At 41.4% G+C, this 22310-nt stretch overlaps 1 protein-coding gene and 1 long non-coding RNA gene across 3 annotated transcripts; one reads left to right on the forward strand and one right to left on the reverse strand.

The window, feature by feature from the left end:
• Window positions 1-79: 79 nt before the first annotated feature.
• On the reverse strand, window positions 80-9858 carry LOC100562920 (alpha-1-antitrypsin). Of its 2 annotated transcripts, XM_062968427.1 has the most exons (6): window positions 9660-9670; window positions 8302-8332; window positions 5834-6454; window positions 2414-2681; window positions 1404-1551; window positions 80-332 (listed from the first exon to the last, which is right to left on the reverse strand). In XM_062968427.1, the coding sequence occupies exons 2-6, from the start codon at window positions 8303-8305 to the stop codon at window positions 141-143; spliced, it is 1233 nt and encodes a 410-aa protein (XP_062824497.1). In that variant the 5' UTR covers window positions 8306-8332; window positions 9660-9670; the 3' UTR covers window positions 80-140. The 2 variants fall into 2 exon arrangements, with proteins under 2 accessions (XP_062824497.1, XP_008105229.1); XM_008107022.2 differs by lacking the exons at window positions 8302-8332; window positions 9660-9670 and adding an exon at window positions 9702-9858.
• On the forward strand, window positions 7726-11290 carry LOC134295551 (uncharacterized). The gene is made up of 2 exons (XR_010002176.1): window positions 7726-7942; window positions 10943-11290. It is a non-coding gene; the product is annotated as an uncharacterized LOC134295551 (long non-coding RNA).
• The last annotated feature ends 11020 nt before the right edge of the window (window positions 11291-22310 follow it).

Raw genomic sequence — 22310 nt, forward strand, 5'->3', positions numbered from 1 at the left:
GGACCAATGCAATGTGCATTGGGACAGAATCAATGTACATTGGAACTGCTGCAGTGTTAACTGGGGTTGAGAGAATGGCTTCAGGTTGCAAAGTTTTATTTATTAGCATGCTGCATTCAAAATGTATTATACTTTATTGCTTAAGACTCAGTAGGGTTTACTATTTTGCCAATAAAAAGTGTACTGTTGGTAACTTGATCATACACCAGAAACAAAAAAGGTCCATTGAATATAATGGTTGGAGGCAGAGACATGGGAATGGCTTCTACTGCAGTGGCTGCAGCAGCTTCGGTACCTATCTCATCAATAGTCAACACAGCTTTATGAGTAACCTGAGAAGAAACAAATAGATGGGTTAAAGTTCAGGAAAATGAATGGGATTACTTTGTTAAGGTCTTCTTACCCAAGGATGGTGTCCTTTTCATAATTCAGTCTGCTCAGTTTTGATTTTCGTTAATAATTACATTTGCTACATTTGCTGTGATTGCACTCTGGACATTTATAGGTTGGGAACTTGTTAGTGGCATTCATAGACCTTACACCTGCACAGCTCCTGTTTTGACTATTGTAGATCTTGGGACTAACTGGTTTGCAACAATAATCCACAGCTATTCCATGACGAATGTACAAAACAGATGTTCAGAGAAGCATCATTCATGTACTAGATGCAAAGTGATTTACATCTGATGAGAACACAGGATGACTCATAAAATTTCAGTAGGAGATGTCACCAGTTTCTTAATTTTTGGTGTGGACCATGTGTAAGCGTCAGATATTGCGTCATAAGTTGGAAAATTATGAAACTGATCCGACTTACGACAGGACACAACGTTTTTGCTAAACCCTAGTCACCAGTGTGCATCTGTCCACAGGTCATAGCCAGGTGCTTCACTGATCCCACTCACCAGGCTTGGAATGACCATTTATGGGGACCATAATAGAAAAGGTGTGAGTTTTAGGAGTCATCAGCCAAACATGAGTCAACAGTGTGATGGCAGGGCCAAATACTCAAAAAGAATATATATATATATATAGCTCAAGGGATGTAATAATACCATTTTATTTTGCTTTGGTCAGCCTCATCTGGAATACTGTGCTGAGGTCTGGGCACCATAGTTCAAAAAGGTGATTGATAAGCTGGAATGTGTCCAGATATGATCAAAAGTCTGAACGCAACACTCATCTCATATATTTATTTTATTGATTTAATATCCCATCTTTTACCCCGTGCAGGAACACAAGGCAGCTTACCATAAACTTTAACAAAGTATAGCTAAAAAACAATAAGTTATAACATGGAGTGGGGGAAACTAGGAAACAGTTAGCTACACTATTGTATTTAAACCAAGACCTTGGCTCAAATGAAATCACAGAAAGAATGGGAATTTTTATGTTAGACTTACTTTTGATACTTTCAAAGCTTGCCCAGTGATTCCAGTCAGATCCGCATTGTCAGAGAACATTTCAGCAATGCCCAGGTTGGTGAGGGGACCTTTTAGGTCACAGCTGGTGGAAATATTAAACTTTGGAAGATGTACACGTGCTGTGTCACTGAAAATCAACCAAGAGAAAAGAAAATGATCCAACAATTTTCCCCAGATAAAGGATAGCTGAATCAACATCTCACAGACTCTGCCCTGCTAAGAGTGGAGTGGATTTACACCATTGCCTGATTACTATTAACACAGTGTATGTAGAACTGCCCTTTCCAACAATTCAGATTCTTTAGCTAATGTAATTACAAGGGTTGTCATATCTCAAAGCCTGGAGCTGAGTTTACAGTGGCCATCTCCAGGTGGAAGACAAGGATGCAAATTCTCCATGGGCTCAGGAAAGGGCCACCACACCTAATAGAGCAGTAACATGCTACAGTGTGCAAGGATTTTTCAATTTGTTGTTTCAAATTGAATCAACTTTCCAGAAGGTCTATATATTAATTCCTAGGTTTCCTCCCAGTTGTTTAGGCACCAAGCTCAGCCTCTGCTCTGTATCCACTAGAAACAAGGTCACTAGATTAAATGTTTCTTACTCCATCTCCTTAGGTAGGTGAGAAAGAATAATCCATTCATTTCTCCTTTATTATGGAACAGCCCCTTTAGAGAAGATTTATGCCTTAATGTCCAAGCAGGAAAATATGCCCCCCCCCATTTCAGAATGTCAACTGTGGTCGGTATTTCATGTAGTACTTAATTAGAGTCCATTTTGTGGTTCTCAGATTTTGACCCAGAAAACTGAACTGACAACCTTAGTTGTGAATTGCCTTCAGATGAGTCTATATGGTCTAGGAGCTCATTACACCAATATACTAATGTACAATTACAAGTTCAAATCAGAAAGAAACATGGTACTGATTGTAAAAGTCTTTCTGCTATAACTATCTAGAGAAATACATTAGTAGTAACAAAAGAATTACCGGTGAACACGTGCAGACCATTTAGTCAAAACATCACGTGAAATTGCCTTCTCCAGTTCCTTCATCTTCCCAGGATCAGGTAGAACAAAAAATGCTGTAGCATTGCCATTATAGTGCATTTGTACTACTGTGCAGGAAAGCTCATGGTCAAAATAGTAGTGAAACCAACCCATTCTCTGCATCATTGGGACTTTGACAGTTGTTTTATCATCCACTATGAAGTCTCCTTCTCTTGTCATCTCTGGATCAAAAGGCTTCTCCCAGTTGCCTAAAGAGACATAAAGGATACATGCTCATATTTTGGAAGAATTATACAGCTTTTTCAACCATTGAATGGGAATGATTGCCATGTGCTTAGAGCAGACCTTAGAAGACTATCTCACAGCAAGAAAATAAATGATTTGATTTTTAGCCTACAATTCATACATTTCCTCACTATTGACCTGGGCTTCTGGAAACTAAAGTTCAAAACACAGGGGAGGGTTAAATGTAATCTCTTATAGCTTCAATCTACAGATTTGTCCTGTTATCAAAGATCATTTTTAAGCAACAAGGATTGCCCTTGCTTGACAAGGGAAGGGTGATCCATGTGCAGATGCAACCTGGAAAGATGCATGAGTATAACTGTGTTCTCCCTCCACAAGTCTGGATGTCTTGATTGTGTTTTAATTCCTTAGAGTTTCTTTGATGTAATGTTACACTGTTTTAATTGTCACAGGAACTCAGACTGCGGATACAGCCCTCCTTATTAGACCTGGACCACTTCTATGATGTTGAGAAGACTGTTGGTGTTGACACCGTGCCAAATGATTTGAAGGATTGTGTTTAGTCTTTACCTCTGATTGGTTCTGTCAAGGAGTATATCACCAACCATATGCAACTAGTGTTTAGACAAAGCAACTTTATTTCCAGGATCCCATGGATATCAATGGGGATTCATGTTTTTTAAAGTGACAAGTAAGCAATAAGATTAAACCAGATTTGATGGTGGAGATCTGAGTGGTGTCTATTATTTTTCCATTTTCCACCTTAAAAATAAGCATGGAAAGGAAATTAAACTAGACCCATAGTGAAGGGACAGCTCAGAGTTAATTGTGAAACCTGGCAAAACATAAGAACCCCCCCCCCCCCCCCCCGCCCCAGCTTTCCTCCTTTATCTTCTCTCCCCCCTTCCCCCCAAGGACATATTCTCATCTATCCATATTTCAACTTTTTCTTTCTATAAATTGTTCCACCACTTTTATTGTAACTTCAAAATCAAAATAAAATCATTAAAAAAGAAAAAGAAAATCTTCCCTACTCCAGTCCTAGTTGCTTGAATGGAAGAAAGGCTAGAAATATATCAAAGATAGATCTTAGGAACAGATCTCTCGGATGCTTATTTTTCTAGACAGGTTTTACTTCATTGTCTTTTACACTAGCATCAGCAGTGATAACTGGATGAACTGAAAACTTGTATGAGAACCTGTACAAAAACCTGTATAACCTGTGCTGGACTAAAGGATTATGTGCAAGAAATGTGTAGACATTTCTGACAGACTGTTAGAAGATTCAAAGTTCTTGTGTTTATTGAACTGGTCTTTCTACACAGGTACATGTGTTTACAGATGTAGTTTGGAGTTATCAAACTACATTCTTAATCCTGGATGATAAAACCCACTATAGTATTGATACCCAACTCTCAGGGTGCTTCCAAACAGCCCCTTTAAAGCAGGAGTTACAACATTTTAAAACGAGCCGTCCAGATGATGTCCTAGAGAAATGCAATTGCTTTTACTACAAAGCAGGAAAACCATGCTTTTTGGGAAGATAATTTATTAGTGGGTTTATTCCATGCCTTCTTGGAAATCCACTGTTACCGCTGTCTGGACTGCTCCCTCAAAAGTTATGGACTTTTGAGGGGACAGTACAGACCGCAGTGTCTGTGTTTTTCTGGCCTAAATTAGCCTGGAAAATGGTGAGAACAATAACCCTTTCCCCCCCCCCACCCCCCCCCCCCAAAACTCTTTTGAAAAATAAAATAACTTACCTGGCCTCCATTAGCTTGGTGTCGGAGCTCTCCTGGTGCATAGAAATAATGTGCCAGGAGAAAGGGGGAGAAGCGAGGTTCTGGGAGCGCATCTAGACACCAGCCCCCAAAAGCACGCACTTTCCGGAGGGTGTGTGTGTAGATTAAGACCCAGGAACATTCACGTTTTCCAAAAATGAATGTTCTTGGTTTAAAGGGCTGTTTGGAAGTGCCCACAAAGGTGGTTTCCAGTTCTCACAACCTAACTAGTCACCAGAGTCTGGGTTTGAACAGTTTAGTGTTGGAGCTGCATACATGGTAGAGCTTGGAAATATTACTCCAGGGAATTACATCTCCTATAATCATCCAGCCACCAGCAAGATCATGGGGCAACTTCATTGTGAAACTAAATCAAAGACCAGTTTGCAATAAATTGCATTATTTGCTAAGAGGAGAGATCAGATTTATCCAGTTCATTGTGGATTGGGGACTGTGTGCGTTCCCATCCTGCCTTCACTACCTAAAGAGTTCCCTCAGTTTCTTCAGTTTTAGTATGAAAGGATACCAGAAGAACTCCATGGGACCAGTCCGAAGCCCTATCTAGCCTACTGTTCTTTCTGCATAGTTGTCTGTGGAAAACCCACAAGTAGGTTAATGAGGGCCTCTTCCACAAAGCTGTATAAAATCCACATTGAACTAGATTATGTAGCAGTATGGACTCAGATAATCCAGTTCAAAGAAGATATTGAGGATTTTCTGCCTTGATATTCTGATTTATATGGTCATGTGGAAGGACCCGAATTTAACCCCAACTCCTCTGCTTCTTGCTTTTCACCTTACTTCTCTTACTGTAAAGAATATACACATCATGATTAAAATATCTTGTGTCTTTACCTGTCTTTCTCTTGCATAGACCTTCTTTTCCTTTGGGCTGCTGTGGACCATGCTTATTGCTTGACTACTGCCTGTTTGTTAATCTGAACCTAACCTCTGAAACATATGCTGACTTCAGTCTCAAGCAGCCTTTGACCTTACCTCTTCTTTGAACCTTCTCTCTCACTTGTGCTCAGTCTCTCCCTGACATCTTGTATGTAAATCATCTTTGACTTGTTTTAGATCTCAGGCTGACTTCGACATGACGCCAAATAAGAATCCTCTCACTTATATACGCACCATTATGGCAGTCCTTGCATATAGGTGAGTTGCTGCTTAGTTGACACTACCTATATTGGCAGCTATCATTACATCTTGTGATAGTGAGTTCCAAAGTTCCTAGCATTGGTTGAAGAAGTATATTATCTTACCTGTCTTGTATCTCCCACCATTTGCATTAATGGTTTGTTATTATTAGTATTACATTATTTACACACTTGTTAGACTGAACAATGCTGTCTCAGACTTTCATAATTTACCTTTAAAGAATATGTAGTTAACTAAAACTAGTACAGTGTTTTGATCGAGACCCTTGACCAGTTGTGGAATTTTCCCATGGGTTTTCTTCTCCACGTATTCATTGATTTGCTTTTCAGCTTCTGTGGGCTCCTGAAATTTTGCTGATAACACATCTGCTTCATATGAGGCATGGACATCATCCAAAAATTTCTGTAGTAGGTTTTGGCCATCTTTCACAAATAGAGCCTGACCGATATCAAGTTTGACCTTACTGTCAGGGTTAGTCAGCACAGAAAAGAGGTTATGAAACCCATCATGAATGTCTTTCTCCTGGATTTGTGTCAGATTAAAGGTGAGCCCCTCCAGAATCTGAGTGTGAGTAGTTGATCTTGCCCCCAGTGACAGGAGAGATAAGGCAGAAGAGATGATGAGGGGTGAGAAGAAAACATTCTTGCCAGGTGATGCTGAAGAAATCTGCTCCAACAGGTTCAGCCCAAACTGAGCAGTGTTGGTATATATCTTAGCAGCTGCAACACTTGTATCATCATGGCCATTGATGTGATGGCCATGGGTGATAGTGCAGAGGCCAATAGTTAACAAACACACAGAGAGCACAGATTTCATTTTTGTCTTTGGTTTGTCTGTGAATGAAGAGAAAGAATGATATTTTTTTTTTGCTGCACCATCCTGAAGTTGTAGCATGCAAGGACTCACAGTTTCTTGTTCTTGAAAGCTAACATAAAGATGGGAAAAGCACTGCAAAGCACACTGACAAATTTCAGTCAATACTTTAGCATGGGATTACTATACCTTTCATGTTCTGTTCTTAATACAGTATAGATATCAATCATTTGGTGTATGAATTTCATTTGCCACTCAATTAAACCATTTTGATACCACTTTAATTACCATTTTCCATCCTCTGGAATCCTAGGATTTGTAGTTTTGAGGTATGGAGGATTCTCACTAGAAATCTCCAGTGAGCGTCCCCCCCTCCTGATCTACAGCACTGAAACTCTCTAGCAGAGAGAATTTTCTCATTAAACCACAGATCCAAAATCTCTAGGGCTCTTCTACACAGCCATATAACCCAGAATATCGAGGCAGATAATGCACAATATCTGCTTTGAACTGGATTATCAGAAACCAGGCTGCCACATAATCCAGTCCAATACAGCTGTGTAGAAGGGGTCATAGAATAATGATTCTCAACCAGGAGTCCCCAGGTGTTTTGGCCTATAACTCCCAGAAATATCAGCCAGTTTACCAGCTGTTAGGATTTCTGGGATTTGAAGGCCAAAACATCTGGGGACCCACAGGTTGAGAACCACTGCCATAGAAGAAAAAAAATCATAGCTGTAAATCATTTGTCCTGCAATCCTGATCTTAATTCAGATATTATTTATTTGCAATGCCTTGTTTTTCAATCAATGCAAGTTACAGACGTCTAGAATAGATCAGGGTCAAAATCTGCATACTTGGGGGGTTGTCAGGATATCTCTCCCATCCCCTTGTTTGATATATTTACTTCTTAATAAGTATTAAAAGGCACACTAATAGTTTGGCTAATATAGTGTAAAACATGAGCATAAACTGCCAAGTGTTTTAATGTAAAGGTTGTGCATTAATGCATTATACAAAAAAACTGGACTGAAACAAAATGTCTGCAGTAAAGTTTTTAGTCATCCCACACATATACTACTTGGATTTTTGCTCATCTTCTACAATGAGAGAAGTTTTCAACTCTTACATTGATAGCTCACATTGATTTAGTCTCAAAGCAGTTCTGTTTCAGTTAAGCCATTGGTTCAGGTTTGAAGGTCATGAACTCTAACATGTCTTTTAGCAGGCTAATCTCAACAAACTAATCATGACATGTTGAAATTTTTGAAAAAACAAATAAGACCTATGCTCCTTACTCAAACTCACCCTTTGCTCCCTTGGGTGCAACCACAAATATTTGTTGTAGGAAACAAATATTTGACTCTGGAAAACACTTTGAAAAGCGTCTTTTATAGCATCATTTTTGGAAATGCAGCAGTGCCTTTGGATAACATGCCTGGTGCAACTGAGCTGTTTCGTACATGTGGTTGGGATGATTTAAAGTGACATGCATGCAATTATAGCAGGTGAGGAAAAAGCAAGCTTTTGTGAGCCAATTCATCATGAGAGCACCAGCCAGTCAGTTCCATGACATGAATCAGGACTGCTTAAAGGATTTGACAAACTCTATGTTTTCATTATTTCTGAAGATTATATTCAACATGACTTTGACTTTTCATTGGAAAAATCATAACTAACATTTTGCATGAATTTGTCATCAATTTGTCACCATGGTTTTGTCATTACTTTCATAGTAGTCACTACTAACTGTTTTGGCTGAATGGTGATGAAGATTCAAAAGAAATATTTTTTGTATTATAATTGTTCTGTAAAAACTTACATGGAAGTAGTCAAATTTATAGTTCTGGAGTTCCTCTCTACTTACCCATTTTTTAAATGTCTATTTCACTTTTCTCCTGATAAGGGACAAGATTAAAACAAGACGCATGAGAGTGTGCGAGGTTTATACAAATGGAAAAAGTTCAGATATTAAGGTTGAGGTATATGCAATACAGTTGAGTATCCCTTAGCTGAGAACTTGTAATGCTTCAAAATTGTCCACATGGGTGTCCACCTTTGCTTTGCTTAAGTGCACACATTTTTTCATGGAGAAAATTAAAAACATTGTGGGTAAAATGACTGTTAGGCCATGTGTATGAGTAACGTATGAAACATAAATGATTTTTGTTTTTAGACTTGGACCCACAATGGGGTCAATCCTCTTCTACACTGACCTAAGTGGTTAGTGTAGATGGGGCCTTGGAAGAAATGGTTGATGAGATTGTAATGTGGTTTAAAGTTATGACTACATAAGGATGAATATAAAACTACTCCTCCCTCCCTCCTATTTCAAGACATTTTGTGTCCTACTCTAGAACCTCAGAAATGTTGAAATTACTTCTTATTTTAGAACAAACAACAAATGATCACTATTTTAGGCATTAAGGGCATCTAGCTAGTCTGGGTGGCTCAGAATAGATCATATGGCACATACTACTCTACCTTCCAAAAGAAAGGAAAGGTTATGTACGTTGCTATAGTTGTCTCTACAATATTGATTGTCTGAGGCCCCTCCCACACAGCTGAATAAAATCCCACATTTTCTACTTTGAACTGGAATATATGGCAGTGTAGACTCAGATGACCCAGTTCAAAGTAGATATTCTAGATTATATGGCTGTGTGGAAGGGCCTGAGGCAGTTGCCTCACTCTGCCTAATGGTAGGGCCAGTCTTCAAGATCTTGCTTTCCCATTTGAGTTCCACCACAAGATTTCTCCTCTGGAATGAAGCTTATATTCTGGAAATTCTGACTCATGACCATCATCCGTTTACTTCAGTGGTTCCCAACCTTTGGGCCTCCAGATGTTTTGGATCTCAATTCCCAGGAATTCCAGCCAGCTTACCAGTCGTTGGGAATAGTGGGAGCTGAAGTACAAAACACCTAGAGACCCAAAGGTTGGAAACCACTGGTTTACTCGCTTCTCTCTAAACCATATTAACAGCAAAGCTTTGAGAAAGTTATTTGTTTGGGTTATAGCCCACAGAATCATTGATATGCAGGCTTGGAGATTGTATGAAATGCAGTACAAAAACGTAATGCATCCAAGCAGAATTTTGAGCCTAGTTAGTAGTTATGTACATCATAAGCATTATTGATATTGCTGTAATATGTGGGGTCGCTTCTATGATCTCGCTTTAAAGGCAATTTGGTTAAAAGGCTGGAAAGGAAAAAACATTATGAAAGTAATGGCATAAACCATTAAGAGAAAAAGAGGAATACTTACAGTAATGGCAAAGAAACCTCTGGCATTCAAACAGGCCTCTGATCTTGATGCTCTTCTCTTTATATTCATTAAACTGTCCTGAGGGCATGGAGTGTCCAGTTAAAGAGTAACCAGGGCTGTTCAAGGTATTTATTTTAAAGTATTGTCCAAATATGGATTGGCAAGCAAAAAAGCTTTTGCAAAATGTTGAAAAGCGATAAAATGCCCTCCCCCTCACGCACACACAAATGGCCTTGGTAGTGAAGTCTTTCACAAATACTTACTTATGAAATTACCCCCTGCCACTGAGATAAGAAGTAGGATGGGCAGTTGCACATTTCTCTGGAAGAGATAATGCATTACCCAGGTTGAGTTCAGAAGGGACATACAGTATGTTGGCCTATAATGTGAACATACTATTTTATATACATGTATACACATTTAAAAATAATCATTATAATGTGTATTGAAAGATGTATTTTTAGAGTGGAGAAACTATGAAATTAAATTAAAGCAATTTGACACCACTTGAACTGCCATGATTCAATGCAGTAGAGCCATGGAAGTTGCCGTTTTAAAAGTTCTTTCTCCTTCTCTGTCAAAAGAGTGCTGCCGCCTCAGCAAACTACTGCTTTCATGATTCCATGGCATTGATCCATAGCAGTTAAAATGGTGTCAAAATGCCTCAGTTCTACAGTACTGATGCAGTGCAGGTGACTCGTGGTGCTATTCTAGGAGAGGTCTAGTCGCTTTCAATGGAGAATGTCAAGGTCTTCTCAAATTGGGAAGAGACCTCAAAGTTCACAAAAATAAAAGCCTTTTGTGGAAAATCCAGCATTGTTCTTGCCTCCCCCCCCATTCAGAACATTATCCAAAACTATTCAAAGTAATGTATTTCTTTTAAAACATTATCTAAGTATCAATCGGCAAATCAAAGGTTTGAACAGTTCTGGTTCTTGCTTGTTGGCTCTTTGTAGCATAGCCATAGTTAAGAAAAAAGAAAGAAAGAAATCACCAAGAAATCACCATTTAGGAAAAATGTACGTAGAATAAAACAGGTTTAAGGCATTATGCCAAATTACTAGCTGAATGGACAAAGTCTAATTGTTTTCTCTTCATCGTCACTAAAGGCGGAAGATAGGGGAGAATAGACACCCAGACAAGCATGATGAAAAAGATACTAAGAAGTAAGGTGTGTTTGTCATGAAGGTAGGAGAGATACAGAATAATTGAGAGTGTTTTGTTTCCTCTCTTATTTGAAGGCAGATGAAGAAGGACATTGAAGAGAACCCCTAAAATAGGGTCTGCACTCAGGATAGCCAGCATTGGACTATGATTCTGAATTTGAATCCTGCTCAGCCATAGAAAGCAGTTGGGTGACTCTCTCAGCAAACCCCCTTTGAATATATCCTATTAGAAAACTCTGTGATTTTCTCATCGGAAATGACTTGAAGGAACACAACAACAACAACAACAACAACAACAACAACAACAAGAAACTCTGAATAGATTCTTGAAAGTTCAGACTAAATCCCAGAAGGAACTCACCATTCCAGGCAGCACTTAATGTTTATGTTTCTTAAGTAAAGAATGCCATGTTCTAGAACGTTCAGTTTGGGATGATTGGCTTATTTACTGAGCTAAACAAATACAGTATCTATAAAATAAACTGGTTCAGCCACCCACATACACTTATTGACTTGCAACAGCAAAATAAACAACAAGGCGTATGCATACCATGCTTAGATGAAACCATGTGATATGAAGCATCATTGCAAGTGGGTAATGATAGCTCCGACTGGAGTGCATGCACATTAGGCAGTTCAAAGGTAAATTAGCATAGAATTTTAGCTTTGTAGGAATATTGATATGGTGCCTGTAAACTGGGTTTACAGAAATATTTTTATGGTTATATCTAACTACATGGATATTTATTTATTTTAAAATAATACATTTCTAGTTAAAAACTGCACAATTTTTATAGGCAGCCATTTGGGTTTCACCTTTCTAATGGTGTCACCTGGTGCGGTTTGCACTCTATTGCCAGGTCGGCCCTTGCGTTGGGCACTTTCCATGACTCATCTCTTGGTATGTCTTCCCACGCTTTGATGGCTTCCGCAGTTGTCCATGAAGGTGAGCAAGAAATGGAATAACTGAACAATGGCATTGAACAGAACCCCCAAATTAGTGTCTGCATTCGGGATATCCAGCATTGGACGATGACTCTGGATTCAAATCCCTGCTTAGCCATGGAAACCCATTGGGTCACCCTGGGGGAAATCAGACTCTCTCAGCAATCGCCCTCTGAACAAATCTTTACCAGAAAACCCTGAGATAGTCTCGTCTTAGGATCATCGTAAGACAGAAATTACTTGAAGGCACAGAACAACAACAAACTCTGGCTAAATTATTTTAAAATTCAGATTAAAATCCAGAGGGAATTCACTGTCCCATTTACCCCTGAATCTCTTAAACCTCATAAGTAGTGTTTCTGAGAATAATGCTCAACTTGAGATAGCTGGATTATTTATTCAGTAGAACAAACAATGATAAAATACACTAGCTCAGCCACCCACTCACATTTATTGAGTTGCAAAATACTTAGCAACTGAGTTACAAAATACTTAGTAGGCTGTGAAAAACAAGCAATGGAAGCTCACTCGGTGGCCTTAGGCAAATTATTCTCTCTCAGCCTTAGATGAAGGCAAAGGCACACTCCTTCTGACCAAACCATGATTGCCAAGCTTAAATATTTGAAAGGATGTCATAAAGATAAAGAAGCAGGCTTGTTTTCTGCTGTCCTGGAGACTAAGACTCAGCGCAATGGGTTAAAATTACCAGAAAGGAGATTCCACCTGAACATTAGGAAGAACTTCCTGACCATAAGAGATGTTCAACAGGGGAACTCTCCACCTCAGAGTGTGGCAGAGGCTACTTCTTTTAAGGCTTTTAAACAGAGGCTGGATGGCCATCTGTGGGGGTTCTTGATTGTGCATTTCCTGCATGGCTTGTAGCATGTCCAGATGAAATCATGTGATCTGGGTTGGACTGGATGGCCCATGAGGTCTCTTCCAACTCTACTATTCTATGATTCTATGATCTGAAGTGTCATTGCAGTGGATGGTCATGACAGTTCTGACTGGAGCACATGAACATGAGAAGGTTCAATTAGTCTGTCATCATAGAGTTTTATCCTTGCAGGTATATTAATGCAGTCCATGTAAACTGGACTTACAAAAATGTTTTTGTGCCTATATCTAATAGCAGAGATACCTTTTAAAAACGAAATTTCTGCTGAAACACTACACAGAGCCTTTTACAGGCAATCATTTGGATGTCACCTCCTCTGACGGTGTCACCCAGTACACTTCGTATCCACCTTCACTTTATAATGATACATACTTTGCAACTGTTTTGTTACTTTAAGTTAGTCCATTCATGTACAGAATTGGAAGCACAAAGCTTGTAAACCTTAATATCTGTTCTGGCTCCCAAAGTGACCCATTTAAGGTGGAATCAGATGTCAAGCAGGGATGTGTTATTGCCCCCACCTTATTCTCCATCTTCATCTCTATGATACTTAACCTTGTTGATGGGAAGCTTCCCACCTGTGTGGAAATCATCTATCAGACAGATGGCAAGCTATTTAACCTCAGCAGACTGAGAGCCAAAACCAACGTCACCACAACATCTGTTATAGAACTCCAAGATGCCGATGACCACGTAGTCTGTGCGCACTCAGAAGCATACCTACAATCCACTCCAAACACCTTCGCAGAAGCATACGAGAAGCTCAGCCTCTCATTGAACATTGAGAAAACCAAAGTGCTCTTCCAACAGGCACCAGCTAATCCCTCTGCAATGCTAGGAATACAACTTAATGGTGTAACATTAGAAAATGTTGACCATTTCTGCTATCTTGGCAGCCACCTCTCCACAAAAGTCAACATCAACACTGAAATACAACACCGCCTGAGCTCTGCGAGTGCAGCATTTTTTAGAATGAAGCAGAGAGTGTTTGATGACCGGGACATCCGTAGAGATACCAAGGTGCTTGTTTACAAAGCCATTGTCCTCCCAACCCTGCTCTACGCCTGCGAAACGTGGACAGTCTACAGACATCACACCAAATTCCTGGAGCGTTTCCATCAGCGTTGCCTCAGAAAAATCTGGCAAATCTCTTGGGAAGACAGGCGGACAAATGTCAGCGTGCTTGAGGAAGCAAAGACCACCAGCATTGAAGCGATGCTCCTACGCCATCAACTCTGCTGGACTAGCCACGTTGTCCGAATGCCCGATCACCGTCTCCCAAAGCAGCTACTATATTCCCAACTCAAGAATGGGAAATGTAATGTTGGTGGGCAGGAAAAGAGATTTAAAGATGGGCTCAAAGCCAACCTTAAATATTGTGGCATAGACACTGAGAACTGGGAAGCCCTGGCTCTTGAGCGCTTTAATTGGAGGTCAGCTGTGTCCAGCAGTGCTGCGGAGTTCGAAGAGGCACGAATGGAGGGCTTAAGGGAGAAACGTGCCAAGAGGAAGGCCCGTCAAGCCAACCCTGACCGGGACCGCCTTCCACCTGGAAACCAATGTCCTCACTGTGGTAGAACATGCAGATCAGGGGCCGGGCTGTGGCGCAGCTGGCTAGTAACCAGGTGCTATAAATCACTACTGACTGAGAGGTCATGAGTTCAAAGCCCGGGTCGGGTTAAGCCTCCGACCATTAATAGCCCTGGCTTGCTGTTGACCTATGCAGCCCCGAAAGACAGTTGCATCTGTCAATTAGGGAAATTTAGGGACGCTTTATGCGGGAGGCTAATTTACAACACCATAAAACTGCCAGCAAAACACAAGGAAAGGAATGCGAAAGTACAGCCACTACTGGATGGTGAAGCAACAGCTCCCCCTGTGGCCGGAATCGTGAAGCTGGAAAAATGTTAAAAAAATGCCTCTGAGTCTGTCTAATTTATGTTGTTTGTCTGTTGGCACTGAATGTTTGCCATATATGTGTTCATTGTAATCCGCCCTGAGTCCCCTTTGGGGTGAGAAGGGCAGAATATAAATACTGTAAATAAATAAATAATAAAAAAATAAATCAAGAATAGGTCTCTTCAGCCACCTGAAGAGACACCCCCCCCCCCCAAGACACCAGAGAAGGAAGACAATCATCCTCGAACTATGAGGGATGCTAAATCTTCATGGCACATCTCCGATAGGAATCATACTAGATCTCTCAAGCAGCGAAAAAGTGCTGAATAACAATCAGTTCTATGCTCACCTCCCACATGGTCTAGTAGAAAAAGAAACACATTTTGTCTTTTTTATAAAATGTATAAAAGTAACTTTAATTACAAAAATGTGTGCATATTCAAATACATAGTTCAAAGGAGGCCAGAGACAGAATTAAAAGGGTTGCAGGTTAGTGGTGAATCAAGATAGAAGATATGAAACATCAAACAGAAAGTCACCATAATGCAAAATAGAAATTAATGAGTATTGTCTACCATCATAGACAATCTGCCGAACCCTGGTGTGTTTACTCCCCATTTGGGAGCCCTGAAGGACTCTGCCATAAGAGCAGATGTGACAATCATGCAATTTTCCAAATGTTGTTGAACTGCAGCTTCCAGTATTTGGCTATAATGGCTAAGGCTGCTAGGAGTTGAAGTCCAACATTATTTGGAGGGTCACATGAGCCCCACTCCATTGTATAGGTGTTATAGGCTTTTAACCATATACAAATAGAGAGTCAACATGGTGCAGTTTTAGACAAGGACTTTGGGATACCAGAGTTCAAATCCTCATTCAGTCATGGAAATGTACTGGGCAAATCACACTCTCTTATCTTTCTTGGAACAAATAATGCCGGGGGGGGGGGGGGGACTGTTTTCCTACTTAAACTTACACTATCCTTACTGGAATTTTGTTAATTTTTGTGCAGCTCTCCAATTTGTTAGAATCATTTTGAATCCTGACTTTGCCTGGCATCCTGTTAGTGACGTCCGCAAGCATAAGCCCAACCTATAACCGAGTATGTCTTTTTTGATCATTTTAGAGGTTGAAACTCTTCCTCCCTTGTGCAATGACCAACCCCCTCCCCCAATCGTCAATTGTCACTCTTTATCTTTTGAGGTATTAGTGCAAAGATCCGCAGCCAGACTGCAGATCGGGGCAGATTGTAGGGAACATACTGGAACTCCTTAGGGAACCCCTTCTAAAGCAGCTTCATAGGTTGCTGGTCTGCTTCCGGGCCCAAATCAAAGTGCAGGTAACTACCTACAAAGTCCTATATGGTTCAGGTCCTGCCTATTTACACGATCACATCTTCCCTTTTGAACCTGCTGGGGGTTTAGGATCAGACTGGGAGGCCTCTTGGTCCCACATCCCTCTCCAGCAAGGTTCTTAGATAATCACCCAGCCTTACAAGATTCAGGAAGGAGCTGAAAACTTGGCTGTTCAAGCAGGCTTATAATAATGGCTAAAACTACCCTATTGGACAGGATTTTAACGGTTTTATGACTATAATTTTAATCAGGACACTCTAATCATAGGAATCCGTGGTTAAATGGCACTATATATTGTTTTTATCGGGCTTCTTAGTCTTTTAAAATTGTTTGTTTACTTATACTTATATTATTGTATTATTTGGCTGTTATTAATTGATATGTGATTATCTTTGTACGTCATTTATTGTATCCATGTGTTATCGAAGGCTTTCATGGCCGGAAACATGTGGACAATTTCAACAGAAAGGAGGAAACCATGCAAATGAACAAAATCTGGCTACTAGTATTAAAAAAACTCTAAAATCAGAACAGTAAATAAGGAACAACACTCTAAAAACAGAGGAATTCCAGACATGAATGAATCAGGGGCAGCTAACGACTCTGAACAAAGGATTCCCCCAGGCAGGAAGAAGCCAAGAGATGAAGCTATTCAGTGCTAATTAAGGTGATTAATTACAACATTCACACTGGCCTCCAACTGACAAGAGTTCTCCCACCCTGGACCTTCCACAGATATATAAACCTTCCTTTCCTAGTTTTCTCATATACCTCACAACCTCTGAGGATGCCTGCCATAGATGTGGGTGAAACGTCAGGAGACAATATTTCTGGAACATGGCCATACAGCCCGGAAAACACACAACAACCCCATTTATTGTATCTGTTATTGCAGATGACTGCTACGAGCCATCGTGCTCTCAATGGCTCGTAAGCCTGGCTCACAAGGCATGGCACTTTGCTACCCAAGGCCTGAAAAATCTTTGTTTTTTCGCACTTTGGACGGAAAAGCCAATTTGTATGGATGCCTGTTTCCATAAGCTGCAGATGGAAATGGAAATGGGGCCATATGAATGGAACAAACAGAAATGGTAAGTAATTTTATACAAATGCACAAGTCTAGTGATTAGATATCCATGAGATATCTGGAGGAAGAGGCTGGAATGTAGTGCAATGTTGGCCAGAAACCAGAAAGGAGATGTGATAAACTAGTCAAGGAGATGTCTGGGGCTGTGGTGTAACTAATTTTATAATATACATAATGTGCCACCAAACTTCTGTCTTTGTTCAGCCAACTGGCATTTGTGGTTTATATTCAATGCCTGCTGTTTCTCTTTCCAACTTCTCTTTGCAGTTTTTTCTAGTTCAAAGACAGTTGTTCTGAGGTCAAAGATGCAATGCCCAGGAATACAGAAGTGATCTGCAACTAGTTTTTGTGTATTCCCATTACTAATGTCTGATTCTTGCGCGTTTGGCACAGAGGCTGGCCTATTTGTCTAGTGCAGAGTGCTGAAAGGCATTAGAGAATGGCATATATCACATTAAAGGATGAACAACTGAAAGTGCTCCTAATAGTGTGTCGACACTGTAGAATCAATGGAGCCTGTCCCCATTTTAACTGCCATGGCTCAATGTGATAGAATCATGGGATTTAGAATGGTACAATGTCTTTAGCCTTTAGTCTGCCAAAGAGTGCTGGTGCCTCAATAAACTATAAATCCCAGGATTCCATAACATTTAACCATGGCCATTAAAGCGATATCAAATTGCACTAATTCCATAGTTTAGATGAATCCTTAGTTTTAAAAAGCCTATGCTACCAATCTAGCCTCTAATGTGCTAAAAATCCCTTTGCATTCAGATATTACAGATTAACATGGTTATGTCTTTGAATTCTACCTTGTGAGAAGTTTGTTAGGGATTTCTATTTTTTTTAATAGTGATTTTTATTGTAATATATAAGTAATGTATACAGTGAAAGCGAGGAAAACATTGGTGAAAGATTAGAGAGGTTAAAGTACAAGATGAAAACCAAGGAATAAGTAAGATAGATAGTTCAACAAAATAATAATAATAATAAAAAACAGAAAAAATAAAAATAAGAAAACAAAATGACTTCCCATTGTCGTCTTGGGATCTACCATCGTAATTTTCTTTTTCGGTAGACTTTTCCAGTCTTGCCATCTTAATGTCATAGAGGTATTTCAAACATTGGATATGTCTATTATTGATGTGTATCCTTCTTTTCGAATAAAGTCTTTAAAACCTGACCAGTCTGTTGCTTCTTTTTTATCTTGTAACTTTTGTGTTAGGCTGTCCATTTGGATTATATCAAAAAGCTTTAAGATCCAATCTTCTATAGTGGGAACATTTTTTTGTTTCCAAACTCTTGCCAGAACGAGTCTTGCTGCAGTCCCTATTAAGAAGAGTAATTTGTCTTTATTTTTGTTCAACTTTGTGTTAGATATTCCCAGCAGGTATGTTTCTGGCAGTAAGGGGAGATTTTTCCCAATAATCAAAATCAAAACACACTCTACTCAAGGCTAACCATGTTATCGTGGTACTTGATGCAGACAGTTACAGCAATTCATCTCCTATAGCAGAATACTCTTCTTTCTCCTCTGAATGGCAAACAAATTGGGATCAGGACACTCCAAATTGGAGCACTGAGGCAATTGCCTAATTCTGCCTTGTAGTAGATCCATTCCTCATTCTTTGCCTCCTGTGCCTCTCCTATTCCCAATCCTATTTCAAAAACACTTATTGCAAAAGGTCTGTTATCAATAGTTCCATTATATAAAGATTTCTCATGTAAATGCATATGAGTACTTTCCCACAAGATGGCACACCTTTCCTTATACATGAGATTTCAAGGAAATCCTTCTTACAGGAAAGAAAATATCAGTCCCTCCTTTATTTTGTTTATGGGCATGAACAAAGTTGTTGTGAATCGGTCAAACAAAAAGCAAAGATGCTGCTCTCTCACCTTCTCAATTTTATGAGAATTCTGGAATTGGGGGTAAGGGATGCCCTACTTGTAATAAATAAATTCACCTTCGGACATATAGCTGTGGTATTTTTATCTTTAAAAAGGGAAGAGTGGAATTGTTTTTACATTCGACCTCATTACATAAGAATTTGGATCCACTTTAAATCCACTTTAGGGAGGGGCCTTTAAACAACTCAGCCAGACAGGTCCTGGGCCTCACCAAACTACAAACCCCAGAATTCTGCAGGAGGCAGAAATCGTATTTAAAGTGGATGAATGTTCAAGTGTGATGAGGCCATTGTTATGTTGTACAGACTTGCTCTATTATAGTAATACTCTCATAAATACAGAGCCCATACCTGTGGTTTCTTTTAACCTTTCCTAGGGGTAAATAGTAGTAATAGGCCCAGTATCTGTATCATCCATTTAATTCGTGTTTCCATTTCGTTCCATCCATTCATATGGCACAGAACGGGAAGGCCCCTCCCGGAATGAAAATAAACTCAATACAAAAGAAGGCAGGAGCGGGAACCAGCTCCAGAGCCTGCTTTTCGACATCATAGTTATATAGAGAAGAAGGATTGCACTGAGGTCTCTTCATTGGAGATCCTTGGTATGGGGCTGGTGGCTTGCCAGTTGCCAGGATTTGCCCTTCATTGCTTGGCAACCATGCATGCCCAGAAAGGCCCTGGCAGGCCCACACACTTTGGGCCTACACGTGCAGACCTGCCAGGGCCTACAGCTGAGTGCTGAGTATGGAGTGTGTGTAGGGCCTGGGCCTGCATGGTTACCGAGCGGTAGAGGGCAAGACCCGCAAACCGGCAAGCTGCCAGCCCTGCGCCAAGGATCTCTGATGAAGAGACCTCAGCAGCAGCGGTGCAAGGTAAGTTTCCCAATTGAAGGGGGAAACAGCAGCAGCCCTAAAACTATGGGGAAGGGGAGCAGTTGTATAGGATTGCCCTCCCATTACCGCCAATGGGATGAAAATATTCATTTTTTTCAGATGTGGGATGAAAAATCTCATTTGGAAAGGTGCCATTTTAGGAAGCGGTGCTCAAAAAGGAAAGTGGGGCCATACGAATGAAACAAATAAAAATGAATAGCGATCCTATACAAATGCATGAGACTAGTAAAATAGTCTCTCTAGGAATATGCTAAGTGCTCCAGACAGTTTTTTGGTATGCTTACATTACAGTCACCCCGGAGGACCTAGCAAATTCCTCACCAGGCCCGACCCAACATGGGAAGCCGACCATGCCCCCGCGTTGGGCGCCATGTTCCCGGGGGCGCTATTGGCCCCCCCAGGAGGCCCAATAGGCAGGGCCAGACCTGGCCCTGCCTCCTGTGCCCTGGCCCCGCCTCCCGTGCAGCGCGAGAGGCAGGGCCAGGGCGTGCCGCGCCCCCTGGCTGGGCCGGCCTCACCCGGCCAGCCTGGCCCAGCCAGGCTGCGGCGGGAGTCTTTCCAGGCCGTGGCGAAGGCCCAGCCAGCCTGGAAGGTCTTTTCCGCTGTGCCCTGGCCTTGCCTCCCACACAGCGTGAGAGGCGAGGCCAGGGCGTGTGGTGTGGGAGGTGGGGCCAGGGCACAGGAGGCGGGGCCAGGTCTGGCCATGCCTCCCACGTCGCATGGCCATGGCTCCCACGGTGTGTGTGTGTGTGTGTGTGTGTGGGGGGGGGGTTGCACAATTTTTTTTTTGCGCACCCTTTACAATTACCTCGAGCCGATTCTGTTCCTCACCAGTTTTTAGTGTTATTTCCATGGCTTTTCACAAGTTTTCAAAAATAAAGAGGATTAGGAGCAGTGGTTGAGAGACCTGGAAGTAAGCCAGCTGTTCTGGCCAGCCCCCGGAAAAGCTTCTCCAACAGCACACTTTTTGTGCCATGGCTGCGGCATGGGTCTTCCTCAAGACTGCTGCTCCTGGCCTTTATTTTTATAACTTGCTTCCATCTCCCTGAAGGGACTCGAGGCAGCTTACATGGGGACAGGCTCGTAGCCAGGATTTTGATTCGGAGGGGGCTGGGATTTTTATTTGGCGGGGGGGGGGGGGAAGCTGAGTCTGAGTGAGAGAGGATCTACCCTAGCAAACCTTTTGTATCGTTATCCCAATACCCCCATGCATACGAGAGCATGGTGATCAGATCATGATATGAATAAACATAACAGTTTAAATAATAAATGTAAGGCCTTCTTGCAGAACACCCTGAGAATTTTGGGGTGGGGGGCTGAAGCCCCTCAAGCTCCTTCCCCCCCCCCCCCCCCCGGCTACATGCCTGCATGGGGACCAAGTCCAAAAAACAAGATATAAAACAAGATATAAAATAAAACGCGTAACAATATAATTAAGCAATTAAACAGAAGAAAGGAGTCATAAAATCTATCAATAAGCATCAAAAGATCAAAAGTGGGATAGTAAATTGCAAGGGAATGGCAGGGCTTGTGCAAAATGCAGTAGGACCAGGAACTGGAATAAAGTGCAGGACGTCAGGACAGTAAACAATTCGGACTGGGCAGAAATAAATTATGAACTGACCTATTGTTCAAAGGTACGTTGAAACATCCATGTCTTCAAGTCTTTGCGGAATGTGGACAGGGTGGGGGCTAGTTTAATTTCCCTGGGGAGAAGAGTTCCAGAGTCAGGGGACCACCAGCGAGCAGGCCCTCTCCCTCGTCCCCACCAACCGTGCTTGAGATGGAGGCAGGAGCGAGAGAAGGGCCTCCCCGGAAGATCTAAGAGCCCGTGCCGGTTCGTAGGGAGAGACACGGTCATGAAGATAAGCAGGACCTGAACCATTAAGGGCTTTGTAGGTCATAACATGCACTTTGAATTGGGATCGGAAAATTATCCGCAGCCAGCAGAGCTGCTTCAGCAGAGGCATTGTACGCTCCCTGTAACTAGCTCCTGTTAGCAACCTGGCTGCCAACCTTTGCACCAGTTGCAGTTTCTGGGCCGTCTTCAAAGGCAGCCCAACGTAGAGTATCTGTGTTTCTCTCTCTGGAGTCAGCTCTCCATTGCTCCTGGCACACAGGGCTTCTTCCCATTTCCCCATCCTCTCTCTCCAGAAAAAGAAAAAGATGGAGTGCCTGGACTCTCTCTCTCTTTCTCTCTCTCTCTCTCTCTCTCTCTCTCTCTCTCTCTCTCTCTCTCTTTCTCTTTCTGGAGACGCAGCAAGAAGGGAATGGGAGACAGAAGAAACCCTGTGTGCCATGAGCCATGAACAGCTGCTGTCACTCCTGACTTATAGGGCTTCCTCTCATCTCTCCATTCCATTTCTCCAGAATGAGAGAGGGGAGTCAGATACAGATCTAGAGTCCAGGACCTCTAGCTGGTTTCCTCTTCTCTTTCTCTTTCTTGAAACTCC

Source organism: Anolis carolinensis, chromosome 1, assembly GCF_035594765.1.
Source record: "Anolis carolinensis isolate JA03-04 chromosome 1, rAnoCar3.1.pri, whole genome shotgun sequence".
In the NCBI taxonomy this organism is placed as follows: domain Eukaryota; kingdom Metazoa; phylum Chordata; class Lepidosauria; order Squamata; family Dactyloidae; genus Anolis; species Anolis carolinensis.

Excerpts from the sequence above, each read along its gene's own strand:
- LOC100562920 (XM_008107022.2), bottom strand. The coding sequence starts at position 9,789 with ATGCCCTCAGGACAGTTTAATGAATATAAAGAGAAGAGCATCAAGATC. Across the intron at positions 6,455-9,701 it reads GAGGTTTCTTTGCCATTACT|ACAAACCAAAGACAAAAATG; the intron begins GTAAGTATTCCT and ends CTTCATTCACAG. Across the intron at positions 2,682-5,833 it reads TAACTACATATTCTTTAAAG|GCAACTGGGAGAAGCCTTTT; the intron begins GTAAATTATGAA and ends ATGTCTCTTTAG.